General features: G+C 37.0%; 1 protein-coding gene across 1 annotated transcript; it reads right to left on the bottom strand.

Annotated features, from left to right (window-relative positions):
- Window positions 1-115: 115 nt before the first annotated feature.
- On the bottom strand, window positions 116-18851 carry acsl5 (acyl-CoA synthetase long chain family member 5). Its single transcript, XM_066693527.1, has 22 exons — window positions 18728-18851; window positions 16280-16374; window positions 13379-13557; window positions 12059-12167; window positions 11465-11529; window positions 11200-11301; window positions 8537-8636; window positions 7904-8082; window positions 7267-7299; window positions 7127-7178; window positions 6627-6700; window positions 6169-6246; window positions 5040-5174; window positions 4512-4646; window positions 3890-3985; window positions 3478-3550; window positions 3095-3183; window positions 2762-2878; window positions 1854-1997; window positions 1276-1377; window positions 1090-1161; window positions 116-926 (listed from the first exon to the last, which is right to left on the bottom strand). Exons 3-22 carry the CDS (start codon window positions 13532-13534, stop codon window positions 789-791), a joined length of 2049 nt encoding a protein of 682 aa, XP_066549624.1. The 5' UTR covers window positions 13535-13557; window positions 16280-16374; window positions 18728-18851; the 3' UTR covers window positions 116-788.
- Window positions 18852-20308: the final 1457 nt, after the last annotated feature.

The raw sequence follows: 20308 nt of genomic DNA, 5'->3' as shown, positions 1-20308 counted from the left end.
CTTTGAAGATTATATACTAGTTTGAAGAGCCTTAAACTGACAGCATTTCATTTTGTATTGTGAAATGTAGAGGCAAAGGTTAACTGGGTTTATCTGAGTTTTACCTTGATCCACATTTTCCATGGCCAGAAATCAGTATGTTTATTAGTATCTTAGTCAGATTTCAAACACCACTGTCATCACAGGTTTAATAATGTATGTATTTCTTCATTTAGTTATTCACAATTTAACAGAAATAACTGGCAGTCACCTCTGAGGTAATATCTCAAGGGCTTTCAAACTAAATTTAAAAAACACATAACTGGTGCTTTTTTCCCCTAATTCATTTTATTGCACACTATGTGAGATTTCAAAGGCGGATTTCTCATTTCAACCATAGCTGTTATGATATCAAATGGGTCAAAATTAAATATGAAATTCTGCTTTCACAGATGATAAATGCAAAAATTCATCAACAGATTTACAGGTAATTATTTAAGTGTTTGTGGCTCTTCTCCAGTATTCAAATACATTCGTTCATGGCCTGCCTGTGATTACCCCATCTGAATCTTCCGAGTCTGCTCACAGTGGTACACAAGCCCCCAGAAACATGGACTGTGAAGAAATACTATATATTTAAAGGAACAGAAGGTAATCGTATGTGTCGGGGCAAGTTTTACATTTTTTAGGATTGGATGACAGTCTTCTGTTGAAATTCTTTAGTTGCACATTTCAGGCAGGCTCTGCTGTTGATTTAAATGACACGGATGATCTGCACATTTAGTGAGATACTGGACTCCTTCAGGTCATCATTGGATTGATGCGTAAAGGCTGTTAATTTGGTCTTTGAAAAATTTGGTAAGCTCCGCTCTTTTCGCCTTGAGTGTCGGTGTCAGAAGCCCATTTTCAATTGTGAACTGGTCTGGATGAAGATACAAATCTTTCACCTTGGGGGGGAAAAAACAAGAATACCAATTTAAATATTTGGGTGTAATCCAATAATGTAGATGTGTGTAACAGTGGTATTTAAAAGTGTGACTGGATAATGATGACCACAGCCGGGGGATCCCAAGATCCGTACGATCAAGTCTTAAATGGAGGGTTACTGACCTGTTCGAAAGACTTGAGCCCAGCCTCTTTTCCCAGCTTCACCATGTCTGAGAGTATTGCTTTCTTGATTTCCTGCATAAAGCACAGTTGTATAAGTCGTAGTAAATAGACATTAGACTCTCAACAAAATATCCATATTTGGGGGAAAATAATAATACAAAACAAAAAATATATATATTTATATACCTGTTTTTTGCAGAGCTCTTCATAAGTACCCTTGATGCCTAATTTTGCAGCAAAATCAGGAAGCACCTCTGGGTCCGGTACCACAATGCCTATCAGAGAGGACTGGGAAACAATACAAGGAGATTTAATGCTAGTGTGACAGGTTTGCAATAAAGCAATACATACGGATATTTCATTTAAATGCAGTAATAGACGAGCTGATGTGATGAATTGTGTTAAACGTAATGAAATGTTTGTGCCACTCATTTCTACATTATTGCAAACCATTATAAGCAGATGAATGCAATAAAACGGCAGTTGACTGGTTGTTAAAAGTTGACTGCAGCTATTGTTATTGTTATTGTTTATGGAGTTGTATATCTCTGAATATTCTATTCATGGCAGTTTTTGAATGTAACTACTAGATAAAATGCTTAAAAGTACATGATTTAATATAATTTACCCCTGGCATTTTTTTGTTGAATTATTTTTTTATTCTTTTTTGTATCTTCCCCACTACTTTTAACTCTAAGGGATTTTAGGACTGAATCTCCATTGGGGTTCATATGAGGTTTACTGGACTAAGGGACAGTGTTTACCTGTAAGCTGTCTCCGTGCACAAAGACTTGAGCTACAGGCCCACTCCGCACGTATATATTTTCTATCTTCTCAGGGGCGATGTACTCTCCTTGTGCCAGTTTGAAGATGTTCTTCTTCCTGTCGATGATTTTAAGGACTCCACTCTTAAGGGAAGAGGATACATCTTCAGTGCATTCCTTAATAATCATCAATAGTGTAATTAACTACATAATCTAAATGAATATCTAATCAATATCACAAGAAGAAAGAAGTCTTTAAAAATAGAAAAGTAAAAAAAAAAAAACAGGTTGATTAAAGGGATATTCTGTGCTGTAGCATGGGAATTAAAAATCACTGCACTTCCCCTATCAACCTGCAATTAAAACCCATTTTAATTCCTGTCTCTAAAGCAGCTAGGGTTTCTAGGTGTCAGGTATGTCTTTAATTACCAACACCTCCACACAGGTTAAGGCACGTCTGCCACGTGAAGCAACGGGATCAGAGGCCAGCAGACCTGTAACTGGTATACCCACAGAGAAATTAAAATCACTAAAATTAATTAACACTCATAATTCTCAGTTTTTCTCTCCTGGCTATTCACCACCCGGAGCCTGTATTATATATTATCAAGTACCTAGGGAATAACGGTAAAAATGTACTTTTTGGAGAGAGATTATGACTTGATTTGGATTTCCTTAGGCAGTTTTGTAATATTATACATTTTAAAGTATGTATAAAGATAAAAAGCACATAAGGAATTCTGGACAAAACTGAATTGTCTATGTAACACTGATGTACTATATTTGTACCCTCAAATAAATTACAACGTTTGGCACGACTGAAACTCGCATATAAACTACACTGTCTGACAGCTCCACAGGTATACTGAACCAATGCAATAGACTTCTACAGCTGACTAGGCACTCACAGGAAGCCACTTTCCAATGTCACCGGTATGCAGCCATCCTTTTTCATCAAGAGCCTCTGCCGTTTTCTCTGGGTCTTCTAGATATCCTTTGAATACATTCTTGCCTTTGACACAAACCTAAAAGAGAGAAAGATATGTTGGGAATACACAATACAGTTTTGTTTGGCTAACACAAGGGAAGGCAGCATGCAAGCTTCTCAACTACAAAGGACACAGTCCTCTTTTCTGCACACATAAACAAATAGAAACACTCAAAAAGTCAATAATAATCATAATAATTAGATAATTTACATATAATCAGGATAAACGAGATACCAGTGGCGCACATATTACCTCTCCCTCTCCGTTGGATGCGAAATAGTTCATTTCTTCGACATCAACCAATTTAACAATATTGCAAGGGACAGGTACTCCAACATGTCCTGAGTGAGGAATACATTAAAACAGGGATTTAAACTCTGAATAGCAGACCTTATATATGTTTTATGTAGTTAATTATGCACACACATCTTAAGTAGCCACACGTTTCTGTTTCAAACTACACCAGATTGGCAGTTTGGCAATAAATAAATACATAAATACATACACACATACATTAGCTGAATTAAAATACATATTTCATACCATTTACAAACTAAACCTTTGTACCCCTGCCTATAGTTCATTGTTAATATCCACAGTAGCTGAAACCAGTAGGATCGCTGTAAAGGAATTACCTGTTGTCCAGTCACCAGGCATTGTGAAGGTACAGCCAGCTGTGCACTCGGTTTGGCCATAGGCCTCAAAAATCTGACGGAGCAACAAAACACAGTTCAAGGAAGACAGCATTTCTTAAATAAATGACCATATTTGAAAGTGTTCACACATAGATCTGGCCCCCCTATCTGTGCTGTACTATAATGTTGCCTGACGATGCACAACAATCTCAATTTCATTTTGGGAACTATAGCTTTAGGTCACCCATGTGTCCTCCACCACCATCATCTCTTGGAGTTTCATAATGAGGCAGGAGTGTGACAGCTACATCTTCATTTACACATTCATAATCATCTCAACAGCGACTTGCTCAAACAAGTCACACTGGGGTTTCAATGGCTGCTGATCCCCTGGGAGTACACAAGCACCTACCTGACATCCTAGACAAGTTCTGAGGAAGCTGAGGACAGTGGGAGAGATGGGAGCAGCCCCTGTTACCATCACACGGACTCGCCCTCCCATGGTTTCCTTCAGAAAGCAATGACACTGTTAGCTGTGAGAAATATCTACTGACGGAAAGACCATTAACATGTCTTCTTGCTATGTCTGCAATGTCAGGCTGCAAAATGATATATAATTTCCTAGGACAATGACATTTCTGACTTACACCAGCGGGAAAATCAGCTTCCCATTATTAAGAAATTAATTTAAACCTTTTTAAGGCAACATGAACTTGGAAAAGTATACAAACTCCAAATTAAAGAACATTATGCATACGTTCCACTCTGTGTTTCTTTTCCTATCAGTCACAAACAGATGTAAACATGTCAAATATTAACACATGAAAAGAAAGAGCAATATGTAAAGCTTCGAATGATGATGTCGCAGAGTGTCTAGAAGCGTCGCATGATATTTCTAGAAGCAGAAAGACATTTACTATTAGTGCTTCCTACAAAATAATTACAGCCCCCAGGGACTACTGGATTACACTGCAACATAAGGTTTGCTTTAGCACAGAGCTATGCTAAGGCTTAGTGATTTCTCCGAGGAATACCTGAACTTTGTGGAAGATAAGCTTGTCCCATATGCTGTCATTTCGGATGATTCCCTGCTTCACTTCGGAAAGTTTTCTTTCTACGGCAAAGTTCAACAACCACTTTTTAAACGGCTTCTGGGCTCCACTCTGAACCTAACAGGAAAAAATATATATGTTTTTTTTTTGTTATATAAAATAAAACACATCTTCCAGGATAACATCAGATATACATGATATTATAAAGGATTCATATTCACCATTCAAAACATTTTCATTGAGAGGATGATTAATCTTCCTGCACCAGGAATTTTTATCTCAAGCATCTTTTTTTCTCAAACCACATTCATCATACTTGTTGGATTACCTTAGGTCTCATTTTCGATATATTTTAAGTCTTCCAGCTCTTGCACAAAATGTTGCCTGCGTTTTTGATGAACAGATCTTGATAAATCAGGCCCGGTAGGACATTACTCCAAAGGGTTTTCATTTCCCCCACGAAGACGTGCAGTTCCTCTGCCACCTCGCCTCATTATTAATGGCCGTTACCTTGTCATACACTCTGTTCAACAGCCGTGGCACCACAGGGAAGACTGTTGGCCGCAGAGCTTTCATATCATCAGGAAGCAGTTTGATATCCCCCTGGAAAAAGCCCACCTTGGCCCCACTGCTATATATCACCGTCTGGAAGGCAAGACGTTTGATTCACAACCACATCTGTCACCTAATGCACAGCTGTAATCATCCCTGAACACCACACTGGACATCTGTTAACCATCTACAGATCAACTCCTTTACCTTTTCAATTCAGTCTGCTTTAACAGAGCAATGTCCTTCTCAGATGGATGGTATATCCTGTCATCGGTTTAGATTGTATTTTTTATTTTTGTCTGTTAATTATTAAACGTTTGCTCTGAAAACTTGTTCTATGCATTAGGGAGTAATCCAGTTTGTCACTGTGTTCTTCATTGCCATTACCTGAAATACACCACAGCTAACCATGAAAGGTCTGTCAGCAACTTACTTTACCTTAAAACCCCAATAAACTGACAAGTTATCTTGCACTTCTACAATGCGGTCACTTAAGGGTATATACGATTATCTCAGTAGCATTTACACGTGACATGTGGATTTACATGTGGAAATGGGTGTGTTTTTCCAGTGTTTTCGTCATTTGTACGTCATTTACTCAAGTATCTGGGATTGACCCTGTCCTTCTCTGGGGATGTTTTTTCTTTGGCCGCAAACCTCACTGTCCTGAGGTTTCTGGCCAAACGTGCACATGCATCATCATCATTTCACTGTATGGAAACTCCCCCATTGTTACCAGGGATATCTACAAACTAGCATAATCATCTTGTTTCCTCAACACAATCTTACAGAAATAGCACTAGTAACTAAGTAACCACCTACAATGTTTTCTCTCTATAAGCAACACTTTGATGACCACAATTTAAATAATAAATAAAAAGCAAACGGAAATGCTCATCAACTGAATATTTACAAAAGCCTTGTTTAAAACTCACTCTTGTTTGAAGTAAACAAAGTACAAACATGTTGACAGCCATACAAGGTATACTATATAATAGTATAAGGTACAAATAAAATATGTCCATTGTTTTGATATTGACCAACGCTGTATTCATATTATAAAATCCTGTCATTAAGTTTACAGTACCTGGACCACTCTTTCAAACATGTGCGCCAGAGGCAGGTATGAGATGGAGATGTCCTGAGGAACAGGGCCGAAGCTGGTCTGGCAAAAAAAGGGTGATTTCTTTAATCTTTGAGCAGATTTTTGAAATACGTTCCATTTTTTAAAATTTATATTAATAAAATGTTATTGAAATTCGCAAATAAATCAGCATGTCATGAGTCAAATCCTAGAACATATAACAGAAATAAATTATTTGGAAATGCTTGCCAGCTTGATAGTTTGCTAATATTCCTATAACCATTTTTCAATCATTTAATAAATTATTTAAACATTGTATTCTTTTATCACACCAAAGTGTTTCCCAGCTATGATAAACCATTACATTTTTCCTGCTAAATGATTACACTGCATTCTGTCACAGCAGCCTATTTGAATTGTAAATTGTACACAACAGTCTAAAACAAACAAATAAACAATACCTCAGTGTTTTTAATAAAAGCAGAAGCATCTGCGACAACATTTTCATGGGTTAGCATGGCTCCTTTAGGATCACCTAAAAAACCAAAAACAAAAGTGCATCATCATGACGAAAAACCTTTTCATCTACAAAAACAAAGTAGTTTTGGCTTTTGAGCAAGACTGGAAACTATGCCTTTACTGTAACTCATTTTCTTTTAGCTGATGTTCTATTCAGAGAAAATTCTGTAGTATACACAGCTTTTTCATTTTTTACAGTATCAATCTGCGATGAGTGATGGGAACAATTCAGACAAGGAATTCCTTGGAAATGAAGGATGGGGGATCCTCTGCAGCATGGAGTTGTTCATCAATGTTCAGTGTTCATTTGGAGACAGAAATCACACTCAAGGCGATAAGATTAAACTGAGATACTGGATAATAATCAGTACTATCTGATGGAACACACTGAGATTATCTTTCATGTGTCATAAATGAATTATATCATGAACACCCCCCTCACCAGTTGTTCCACTTGTGAAGCATACAATACTCAGGTCTTCTGGCTTCGGCGGCTAAAGTAAAAACAAACATCAAACCTGTTAGCATCAGCTTCACATGCCGATCAAAAGCAGTAAAGAAAAGTATGTTTTTATTACTTACAATTGGTTTCCTCAGGTTATCTTTGCCCAGAGCCTGAAAGCAAACAACCCAGTTTAATTGTAACAGAAATTAACTGAATACAAAAAGCACAGACTGAAAAGCTTGCCTAATTTAAAACTCTAATTACCCATCTATCTAGATGTTATGAGCATCGGAAAAGCTATCCTTTAACTTTGGGGATTTCATTAGCGAACGGATTATAAGATTGCAGACAGATTTGCCTGCTCTCAGAGGAATCCTGGCACTTTAATATCCGTGCAAGTGATGTAGACACCCAAATCCTTGTTTCCGTCCAAACCAGACTTAATACATTGAATCTTATGGCTCGGCTATACTCCCGGACACAGCTAAATTGAATAAATTGGAATTTAAATAAGCATTGGTATTGTAAGTTTGTAAGGATACTATTTAGGGAAACTTACATACAGTATTTCATAATTGTTCTCTCTCTAGAAAAGGCCATAATGCTAACTGAGTCTGGAGTGCCTGGATAAGATGATTGAATGTTACATGCACTTAATGCCAAGAAGAAGAAGGACAAAATCTCAGCCCTATGATGTTTGTTTCAGATTTTTGAAATGGCTGGAAAGGGTGTTGTCCATTCTGAAAGGATAACAAGCGTCTGGATTATTAATACCTCCACTTCCTTTAGAGAGAGGATCTCGACCCCACACTTCGCCCCTCTCTCCTTCAGCTCAGTGCTGAAAGGATCCATGACTATAATGGTGTTGAGGACAGGCATGAGGTTATTTTCACAGTTCCCCAGGAGGGCTTCAACCTTGTCGGGATTGTCACACAGCACAGTGGATATTTTAGCTGGAAGAAAAGTATAAAAAATAATTCATGATCTAGTGAAACCTATATATATGTCATTATTATTTGAAAATAATTTCCAGTGGGTCTGCTTTACTCCTGTAGTAGGTGACAGTGAGAGTTAACAAGCACTCAAAACCAAACTGTTTTCGACTTGTCTTTTCCACCAAATGTTTGAGCAATACTGCCCTGGACTTGCAGTTGCATATGTTACTCAGTGAGAAAAACAAGCAAAAGGTTTCACTACTTTACAAACAAACAAACAAACAAACAAACAAACAAACAAACAAACAAACAAAACACTTTCTGATGTATATCACGTTGGAATAAATGTAAACCAGTTCCACATTATAAGTTTCAGCTCCAACAGTCCTGGGGAAAAAATAAGTGCAAATAAGGGGGCTAGTGTGTTGTGTAGGCTATGGGGGAGCAACAGAGCTGACACTCGGTGCATTACCTTTTTTAATTATGAACACCAGCGCTTCAGGGCCCAGTGTGTCATAGAGTGGAACTGCCACCATGGAGTAGGTATAACAGGCGAGCTCAGAAATAATCCACTGGAAAAAGAAAAACAGCAAGGCACCCCATCACCATCTGTCACCATCTGCTTTTCAGCTTCAGTGATCGTTTATGCACATTGTTCAGCCATTTTGAGTCCTAGAAACTGAATACTATAAGGAACGAATTTCTTCAGAAAAAAACGCTCATCACTTCATTTTTGACTCTACAATTGTTCACAACCAACCTGAACACCGAAGGTCTCAAACATACATAGACTATCCCGTGTCGGAAACACTTTAATCTATAGATTTAATAAAAAAGAAGAGCCCGGTATGCTGATAACTTTCACTCTATGATCTGCTACTAGAAACTGAAACAGGAGGACATTTTGAGTCCTCTAATTCTTCTTACAATTACTGTAACACGTCACATGTCTTTTTCGACACTCCCCACATCATCACGATATTTCGTTAGATAGCTTTTAAATTTGGATATACCTTACAGTCAAATTTCTGAAATTATTTGCACAATTCTCAAAACAGTTAACACAAGCTTCTAAACAGTCCTGCTTTTCTAAACTATTCACACATGTCACTAGTTTCCACTCTTAACCTTAACCTTAGTTATAGGTTCAATGTTAATGTTTTCTGTTCAAAATACATGAGGCTTATTGCTGTTGCTAACAATCAGTGCTCATGATTTTCAATAACAAGCTCCATATGAAAGTAATGATTGTTTAAATGATCAATCTGTTATCAAATGTCAACTGCCTATAAAAGGATGCAGTTCTCAATAGAAACATGTTGCAGTGTGTGAAGGCTTGGAACCAACAGAGGAAGATGTGAGTGGCCAGGGTCAGGGCCAAGTTCAAGGTCATTGTTGAGGTCATTGTCGGGGTCATGGTCATTGATACAGCCAAACTTGAAATGCACCATAGTTGCATCTATCATCTGTCACTGGGAATCAGTGAGTCAGGGGTATATTTTCAAAATATCCAAATATGTTACTGTGTGAACTTTGAGCCCATTATCATTTCACACTGCTTCTCTGTCCTGTTCTGAGCAGGGACCTTATCTCCATGAAAGGAGCTCTGCAGATTTCAGATTTTCTGGAGTTTGATGCCAGCCTTTCTCCATATCAATATATCTTCATTGACAAGGCAAACTTCAGTTTGGCACAAATTTGCAGATGTGGCCAAAAAAGCACCGGAGAGCATGCCACTGTGGATGTGTCTGAGCAACATCACTATGTGTGGTGCCATCTGGCCAAATATAGTTGTTTACAGCAGTCCATTGTCCATGAACTGCACAATCATCTTATCCAACCTGAGTTTTCATAATGCTGTGATGGTGCAGGAGTGGTCTGCAGCATATCCGCACTTCTCACTAATGTACCACCATATTCCACTTTTATGAATCCTATGAAAATGCTGGAATCCTGGAGGTGGGGGGAATATGATCACAATTCTCTTGAACAAACTACACTTGTCCAGGCCAGGGACGAGGCTTGCGATAACATCATGCCAGAAAACCACTAGACCTGGATCCGTCATGCCAGAAGGAGTATTCTCTGTGATGTGGGTGAAAACGTGTGGCCAGAAAGGCACATTCCTATTCATTTATTCATATTTTTTTGCCAATCAAATAAGATCAGTGCATTCTAAGTTTAGTCTAGATTTAAGTTTTGTCACTGGCTGACATAATTGAAAATTATTAGGATTTTCTTTTGATTGGATCATTAAACACAAAAGCTCTAATTACTTTATGATTTGTTGCGAGACTTTGGTTATGCAGGATGTATAAGAACATTTGATACTGAAACCTTTGCATATGTGTAAAGCTTTTTCTAAAGGTATGGATGGTTTTGAATTTTGCATTTATTGTTTTGAGAAATGTGGTGATTGTTTCTCAAATTGCTTTTATATCAATTGAGAAACTGTGAGCAGACCCTGGTTTTATATCTTTCTTGATATATTTCTTGATGCAGGTGAAGTCAGCAAAGTCAGCAGAATAGTAATGGCATTGTTTCTGTCTTCCTGTATAATTCCATACAATTAGAGGAATTGAAAATTACAGTGCATTGGAACGAGAGCTCAAATGTAACAGAATAGGTCTCCACCCCCCTCAAGTATACGTCAGAAAAGCTTTATATTACTGCAGTGCTACAGTAACTGCCTTGCGCCTAGTCAGTCCAACAGTGGCTAAATCAATGAGATGCTTTTTAAAAATAAAATATTTTTTCCTTTTAGCTTACATGAGATGGGGCTTAAATTATGAAAGCATTCTGAATACAGAAGTAATAAACACAGATTGTGTTCGAGACCAAAAAAAGAACATGGTTACACTTGAAATAGTTCTGGTACAAAATAATGAAGACCTTTTAGTTAAGGAGGTCTGATGTTCATACTTTTAGGTGTTTAGATTTAATGGACATGACTGTACCCAAATAGACTTGGCATTTAATTATATATTCCTTTGTACAAGCTTATTAGTTTGTAGTTTATTATTATTATTTATTTGTTTATTTTACCTTGTATAGTGATTTTTCTTTCTGCTCCACAGATTGTAAGTTTTAAACTATCATTCATGTATGCTCTCAGTATACACAGTGCTGGCATACCTCTGGCCTGTTCTGGGCAAAGATCCCAATGAATTGATCAGGAGATGGTTTCAGTCCTCTCTGTAGTAACCCTGAACCCAAGTGTTCAGCTCGGTCAGACACCTAGTGAGAAAAAAAATCAGGAGACACATTGCACATTGCTTCATTTACATCAAAATCATGATGACACCATAATTGTGATCACGGCAGAAAAGGCCACTATATCTCCAATTAAAATATTCCATTTCAAACGTTATTGCTCTAGACTCTAGGAAGTAGGAGTTACCTGCTTGTATTTCAGCCACTGATAAGGTTGTCGTGGTTTTCTGTAACCCAAACACGGTCCATTTCCTGAACAAAAGCAGGAAAAAAGAACTGTTGTAGGATGTGTTTTTCTCCGTTTGTGTCACACAGTTCATTGTATCCCATTTATGGCCATAGTGTCAGAAAATGCCTTTATTTAGTATAAATACATTTGAGTGAGAATTAAAAACACAGTGTTCTCTTTAGTTACAAAACTTTAAAGAAAAAATATGATTACCATGTTATTTTTAAATGTGTGAAATAAAATGTAAATCTAAATAATGTTTCTGTTGGGAACTAAGTTTGAATGTTTTTGGTGCAAAAGAATTACGTTTTGGACACCAAAGCTTTCCGTTTCCCAGATTGTGCCCATATAGAGTAGATCCAAGACTGACTTCACAATGCATGCATACAATGTTTTTTACTTCACAATTCAGATGACACAAGCAGACAAACAATCACTCCTCCTGCCCTGAAACCAACTCTAATACCAAGGGAAAGCTGATGTAAAACAGACATCTTAATTTCTTTATGCACTATGACAGACTGTTTTATATAAATAGTTGCCCTGTGTTACCTGACACGTGCAGGCCTCTCTGGAACACTTCATATAATGTCCTGGCATCATCATAATAATATGACATGAGGGTGTCATCTTTAAGCAACGCGCTTCGTCTTGCACCATCCTGTGGGTCGAAAGACACCATTCAGTGTGTTATGGAATAAACTGCAAACATCTGGAGGTAAACACAATATATTCTCATGGATAAGTGGAGGATTACAAATAAATAGTTATACAGTAAACAGAAATATTAAAATCCTCAGTCAGCTCATGTAACTGTAAAAGGTACAAGGTGCAGCTAATGGCTAAATTTTGACAACACTTAAAGAGCAAGTGGGTCATTGTTTTGGTTTACATTTGAGTACTGTGAGCTGTTATGACCCCACATGGTCACACTAGCTGCAAATGATTACAAAATAAAAATAACAGGAGTCATTGACATTGAATAAGAAACCTTGACAAATAGTTTTGACCATACAGAAATGCATCCATGTGAAATTAATTGGCTCTGAGTATCATGCCGAGTATCATGCACATAGTCTCTGTATTTTTGCACTTTGTTTGCACTTATGTTGTAAGTCGCCCTGAATAAGGGCGTCTGCCAAGAAATAAAAATAATAATAATAATAATAATAATAATAATAATAATAATAATAATAATAATAGTCATGCAAAAGGCTGATATTACTTCAGCAGGTGGTGGGGAAAACTGGTCCTGTATTTTGGGGAGATGTTATTTAATTATCCAGGTCTGTCTATGGGGCCTTAGTTGAGTCAAGCATGCTGGACCAGTGCGGGTGATATGTTTCTCACAGAGAGTATACTTCTAAAAAAAAGAGCAATTGATTAACTCTCAAATAACTAGTCAAACATCAACAGCTGACTGAACCTGAGACTGAACGTAACTGCACATACCATGCGAGTTGATAGCTTTTTATCATTCACAGAATATTATACAATGGAAATAAATTAAATATACATTTGATCTGTGGCCTGAGGGGGGTTTAAAATGTATTTTGGAGTTGTCAAACATTTTTATTTTATTAAAAACTCCAATTTGGACCTGTCAGTCAACTCATAAATAGTATAATAGCTGGCGCATTTGGGGAGGACTAATGCACCTTATATGCCCACTTGAAGCGTACAGGTGCCTGATAGAAGTTCACAGCAAACTTCCATCCATCCAATTACAGCAGCACTGGCTTCACTGTGGGCCTCACGAATGGAGGAGTTCCTGGTGCACTCAGCAGTGAAACAACCCAGAAATCACTAGACTATACACCCCAAACTGTGCGCTGAGTAGCGGCTGGAGTCCTAGGCTATGGGGTCTCTTACCTGGATTCCCACAGTCTGTCTGTTGAGGTCTACCGGGGGATTGAGGGGTTTGGGTCGAGTCACCAACCAGATCAGGATGGCAGCCCCAAGGCTGAACAGTCCAAAGATGGCAGGGGTGGGCAGCGGAGTAAATAAAATCTGGAAAATGCAGTTCATGCTGTGATCTTCCTAATGCAGACCTGAAGAATAAGAAACATATCTTTGTCATGTATCGTAATGCAAATCTGGATGCAGAACAAAGTTAAAATTCTCTTTTCATCTGTTGTGTAGATGAAATCGATTCCTGGTGTATAATTTATATATACATATAGTAGCGCAGTCGACTTCGGTCATTTGAATCCCGGTTTGGAGAGTTTGTTGTCTCTGTGTGTCAATTTGCTGTGTGTGTAATAGTGTTTCATGTTTGAGGGACCTTGACACATAGGCTTTACAAGAGCTAGGGTCTTCGTTTTTGTTTGTTTTGCACTCCAGTACTGTAAATAATAAATCAGCTCCATTTTCACCATTTCCCCACCATGTCCCTGTTTTCCTAGACTCTGCATATTAAACATATCATATATAATACTGAAACATTGAAAATATTCCAGAGAGATTTCAAAAGGAATTTCAGTACAAGCAGCTGCACAGAAGAGGTCCAAGAGGCAATCCCAAGAGCAGTCTTAGAAAAGTTGCGAAGTACAGCCGCTTTTATACAGACCCGACAGGAGTGAAAGATAACAGTGCCCACACGTCTGTCCCGTGATGAGTTTGCTTTCTGCCCGACTCATTAGGAATAACCATATACGGTCAAGCCGAAGCAAAAGTATGTGTAATGTTTTATATAAGGGGGGTTTGTATGATGTATTAGGCCCAAATTACTGGTAAAAAACGGTTCTTATCAGACCCTGTTCTTCTGGGTATCAGGGTTGAACTATGGCACAGTAAGACAGTGACCTCGTTCACAGACACACAGACACACAGACATGCAGTCCTTCAATGTATATATATATATATATATATATATATATATATATATATATATATATATATATATATATTTACATCTGCTGGCTTATAAAGTGAATGATTACTTAGATTGTATTGCTAATGTTTAATTTATATTGTTTGTTCAATCACTACATATTGGTTAATTTTAAGTGTTTGTAGCTTAGCCCCTTTGGCAGTATTCATCCATCCATCCATTATCGAAACCACTTATCCATGTGGATAACATTTGCAGTATTTACAAATACAAATACATCATAAATTCACACAATCTAATGTCATCTGAAAATGTGACAATTCATTGTCCTGCTTCTTGTATACCCAGATAATATTTCACCTGCAAGTCAATGCAGGATGCTGCAAAAATATGTATTTACTTACTTATTTTCAGCACTTGGCATTCCTAATACAAGTAATCTAAAAAGTTGAGTATAATAATTATTTATGATTATTATTTACATTCGTGCTGTATAAAGAAATGTTTCATGGTGAAATGATTTTAGTAGCTCCTGAGAAACTCACTCTTAGTGTTTGAATGCGAACAATGAGGAAGTGATTCTAGCATTTTACTAAGGATGTGACACACATCTATGTTGACGTTTTACGACAGTTCGACACTGACACAATATCCGTTGAACTCACGAGACTGCCGCATTCTGGAATGTCAACTTTTACCTGATTAGGTTTCCTTCTTCAGAAGAGTGAATTATACAACGAAATCACCTCTCACACACAGAGGAAACACTGTGAGAAACTGTTCTGTGTGTCAGTGGGTTTCCCCTTTCCTGTGACCTATACGCTAATGACACAGTTCATCTCGGGTCGCGCTACATCCTGACATTCAGAGTCAATACATACAGACTCTAAAGATCCATCAATAATATGTGCATTACATCAATAACTGTGTTGTACTTATATAAGTAAATATAATACAATTTAAAAACTGGTGTTGATTGAATTTAGTACATTGATTTTAATGGCGTGTAAGACAGTTTTCCCTGAGTTCAAAACATGTTCAACCAGCTTTGTAAAGATATTCAGGTTATTGATAAATAAGTGTATTTTTTACAAATCATATGTATTCAACAAAATGGCTCACCGAACAGTTTCAAATTAAAGTTTTGAGTACTTTCAGACAAAGCTGTGCATACCTATTGTAAGAGATCAGCATCTCTGCATCGGAGAGACTGATACTATGCTCTTGCTATCTGTTACCTTTGACCTTGGCTGGCTGTCAAAGTGGGGACAGAAACACAGAGGTCAGAGTCTTCTCTTATTACCAAGTTGCAGGAGTAAGAATAGAAAGCACAGCAGACTACTCTACAGTCAAATCAAATTCATACAAACTTAAATCAAGGTGGTAGAAATGTATTTTAAAATTAAACCTTGTTGCTTAAATTAAATTACTCACTCTTCTGTCTGAATCTGGTTTGTGGCAAAAATATTGTCAATTATTCCTTTTGAATCATGTTGACAAAAATGAGTAATGTGTCTTTAGTGTAACACCTTAGTTACACTTAATTCTGAATACATAGTTGTTGCATGTTTGTGCCATGTTACCAAGAACATCTGTAGTACAATTAATCTAACTGTCATGTTGCAAGTGATCAATCAGTAAAGTCAAGCAGGTACTTCATAAAAACACTAAAATGTGTGCATTTTTCTGCATATAGGAGAAAATCCAATACAAAGTACACACAAACAACAATAACGTCCCAATGAATGCACTCATAAAATGCATAGACAAAGAACATTTTGTTAGAAGCCCGATTTTTATCATTTTGGAAATCAGAAGTAATAATAATAATATCGGAGTCCATCTCAGCAAATCATTGCAAACCCTGGTATTTGCATTGTATTTTATAATGGGTGTGCAGAAAGCAATGGAGTATTGTATAATAAATGATAGCTCCATACCCTTTCGTTGACTGGGGTTCTCTGGCTCTTTAGCAGGTTATTGGGCACACAAGGAGCTGCTCTGGTACATGCCTCCTCCAGGTTCACTCTCCACACTGCACGAAAGACAGAGAGAGACACGGCTTTCATAAAAGTTGACAATATCCAGGTGACCTTTGAACCCCAGCTGCAATCTTTTCACAGATAACATCTGAGCTTTACAAAGGTGCCGGCTGTGACATGGCATGTTCCATCTAAAATAGTCAAGCAGAAACATTACACAATTCCAATGCAGTTGATGTCTGTTGGAGAGTAATCCATCTTTTTTGTGTGCATGAAATGTTCAATGCATTTACTTCGGTGTAACTTGTATTTCTGTTCAACCTGTGCAAAGGAGGTCCTGGAGACAATATGTGGTGCTTGTTGCTTCACTATTTAACACATTGAGTTTCATTATTACAGACTTCTGCTTTTATAATTTTGCCTAGGATGTAGGTCATAGGTCAAAATGAAATGACTCCATTATCTTTCACCACACTAACCTTCAACCTAATTACCATTCTGAGAACTGAGGAGTTGCCCTGAGAACTGAGGAGTTGGAACATAAACATGGGTCAGAGAAGACATTTTTAGGGCTAAAACTAGACTGAGTTTGTTTGTTTTACATTTAAAATGTTTATTACACTATTAAAACTGTCTGGAAATTAAAAATAAAATAAAAAAAAAACATCAAATGTATGTGGATATGTAGCCTACTTCTGGCATAAATGTCCTGAAATAGATGCAGGGTGCATATAAATGTTTATGTATATGTTTCAGTCAATGTATTTCCAACAAGACTGCAGTCATTCTCTATTAATAATTATGAATTGTACAAAATGTAATTTCAATTGTCTGTGGCTTGTCAGTGATGAATAAGGTGACCTAAATATATTACATTTCGCAAACCTGTAATGGTTGAAAATTTGACAATAGTGCAGCAGTGATAATTCTACTACATTTCATGTAACTACCCAATTGCATTGTAATATTATAGTTTATTACTGCAATATTATTGCCACACATACTTAAAATTTTAATTGCTGCGCAATGATGCCATGTTTTATTATCATTAAAAGGGCAACTAAGGAGCAATAAAACAAATTTATTGCTCTGAAATTTCTTCACTTTTGTTAGAGGCCGAATAATACAATCTCAAGTATGGTCAGTCACAAAGGGCACCTGCCTGCTCTGTGGTCTTTGGAAGTCGTAAGTTAACATTTATAATAGATAACAGATTAAGTCAAATGCCAAACTACTGTACAATTAATGCAGCTGTCAATGATTTCTAGTTATCCTCTGTGGTGTATCGTTCACTGGTGTAAACACCCCTTTTAATACAAACCCTTACAGCTGGCAATAAAGCCCGCAACGCCAACCAATTAGAAAATGTGTTGGGTGACGTGGTCTCTCAGTGTGAAAACATGGGATAATGTTTTTGCAAGTTCAATCATGTTGCTGTTCTTAATAAACCCAGCATCATGTGTCACTGCATTTAATCACACTGCAGACTTCTCAGGTTTACTGAAGAAATGTAAAATATACAAATTACCCAGACATTTCCATGATTTAACAACTAAGTCAGAAAAAATAAATCAGATATTTTGAACATGTCCATTATCTATTTTCGACCCAATTTCCTTTGATTTAAACCTTCACCTTTCCTACAATTCAAAGTTTTCAATCTAACCTGATATATGTATTTATTTATTCAGACCCTGGCACGATTAAACAAACAGTGGACATATTTTGTTTAAGAGCGCTGAAAATCCCCTGGTTATTGTACTTTGTTTTTCTGTGCTCACCATGCTGTGTTGTGGAGTGGAACTGAACTTAAACATGGAAAATCAGAAACAAACCATCAAAGACCCAACATGCTAATGATCCTGTTCCCGCCGTGCTCTGGGATCATTAAGCGTCTATTTACACATTTCAGCATCGGGAGGCACAGGAGATAACTCATCCTCATAAACACCTTGCAGTTGATCACAGCCAAACAGGTTTTATCTTCCAAGAACCAACCCTCCAGGTAATTGTCTGTCATTAGAATACATGTCATCCTTTTGTCCACGAACACCACAAGGTCTAATGTACAAGAGATAAATTCACTTTTAGCAGTGTCTGAAGCTGCAGGCTATATTAGCTTGTGCTCAATCACCCAGATGGACTAATATTTGATTCAATGACCCTCCCCAACCTTATTTTCATTTGAAGTAATTCTGAAGCAGTGTAATGATTACTGAGGAAACTGGGATTTTACTTGAGGACTAGTGCAGAGAACAAAAGCATCGAAATCAAATCATTCCCCTGTATATTGCTGTCAATATACATCTTACAAAAAGTTGTTGAGACAATTGGTGTGGAACTAATTCCACAGAGAAAAGGGACGAAAGGTTGTATTTTACAAGACAGGTCCAAAATTCGACTTACCAGGGCACCGTCCTACCTGAATGTGGTGGTGAATTGAATTAAATCCAAGTTTGAAAATTTTTTCCGTCACAGGAATGTCTCTTTACCTTACTGAGTGTTTCTGACAAAGTTCTTATCTGTCTGCATGAACAAGGCAACATTATGCAATACCTGTCCATTTGTTTGACCTTGGATGGTTAAAGTCTAATGAGGCAAACATGTATGCAGAAATGGCATTGTGGGTAGTGTTTGTCAATATATAGAAATAAATATATCATAAATGATAAATATATCTATATGATAAACAGGAAAGTGACTGCACAGTGTGAAGCATTTTGCAACTTGCAACCTTACCTTCCATTTTGGGAGGAGATGGGAGGCTTGTTTATTGACTGAAACCCAAGTGAACTTTGGCTGTTGTCCCATCAATGGACCAGTATCATCAGATAAAAAGCACCTTTGGAGTTTGGAACCTGCTGATAAATGCAATTAAAAATATTGTATAGCAAATGTGTCCAAAGACCTTTTTCTTTTTTTTAAATGTATGTATTTGACAGCATTTTCTTTTTTTTTTAAAAGGATAAGAGTGTGAAGGTGACATCGCTCTAACATGCCATCAACTGCTGGCTTGAATGTTGCCATAAAATGATGGCATCTGACAGTGTGCATGCATTTTAGATTGTAAAACAATTATCATGAAGAATGCACAGGCACAGCTTATTGTAACCTATATAATTCCACAGCATAGGAGTTGTAGTTTCTGTTAGAATTGAAGATGCCCTATTTAATATTTTCCCACACTCTCCTGCTGCAGTGCCCTACCCCGAACATTAAAATACATAATATGTTGCATTTAGATAGCCCTAGACTGCAGCTAATCTAGGCCAGAAGTTTGCCAAGATGGGGACATTTAGGCAGAATTAACCTGATTTGAAACATTACCTGGTAGTTGGAAGGACATTGCTTTCTCTCACACAAAGCACGATGTTGCCTATTTATGTATCCCCCCTTTTGTATAAATATTAGCCTGGAGCAAGGGATTTGGTTTAAATATATTACATTGCCTACTCGTATATACAAAGTTCTGGTTGCATCAGAGAAAATGAAAGAAACAAAGAAAATGTCAATAAATGTAATTTACTGTAGAAAATCATTTTCAATCATAAGAACATGAGTACAAATACTTTGTGTTACAAAGTTTCCATTGTAATAATTAATGGATAAATAATAAATAAATAATAATAAAAACACTTTGTATAATCATAAGAAAATACAATTTTTACAACTCCCACATCATTTTATTAATGATTACAAAGTACAACACACTTACTATTTAGAACTGTTATACTATTATATAAGAAATATTTAAACAAGGACAATATTGCTTTCACAATAACAACATGAGTGCATTTTATAATGACACATTACCCATTGAAGTCAGCTGCAAAAGAGATTTTAATTCACTCAAAGATCATGCATGCAAGCAGGTCATGGACTTCTTCCAGGACATTCTGCAATTTAAACACCCTTACCAGAAATACAGGAAGCAATATTGTCTGATTTGGATTTTGCATGATCACTTCAATTTGTTAGGAAGACTGT

Source organism: Amia ocellicauda, chromosome 20 (genome assembly GCF_036373705.1).
Source record: "Amia ocellicauda isolate fAmiCal2 chromosome 20, fAmiCal2.hap1, whole genome shotgun sequence".
NCBI classification, from domain to species: Eukaryota; Metazoa; Chordata; class Actinopteri; order Amiiformes; family Amiidae; genus Amia; species Amia ocellicauda.
Note: the sequence above shows the minus strand (reverse complement) of the source record. Positions and strands in the feature narration are given on the sequence as shown.

Excerpts from the sequence above, each read along its gene's own strand:
- acsl5 (XM_066693527.1), bottom strand. The coding sequence starts at position 13,534 with ATGAACTGCATTTTCCAGATTTTATTTACTCCGCTGCCCACCCCTGCC. Across the intron at positions 7,179-7,266 it reads ATAACCTGAGGAAACCAATT|CCGCCGAAGCCAGAAGACCT; the intron begins GTAAGTAATAAA and ends TTTTTACTTTAG. Across the intron at positions 1,378-1,853 it reads TGCACGGAGACAGCTTACAG|TCCTCTCTGATAGGCATTGT; the intron begins GTAAACACTGTC and ends ATTGTTTCCCAG.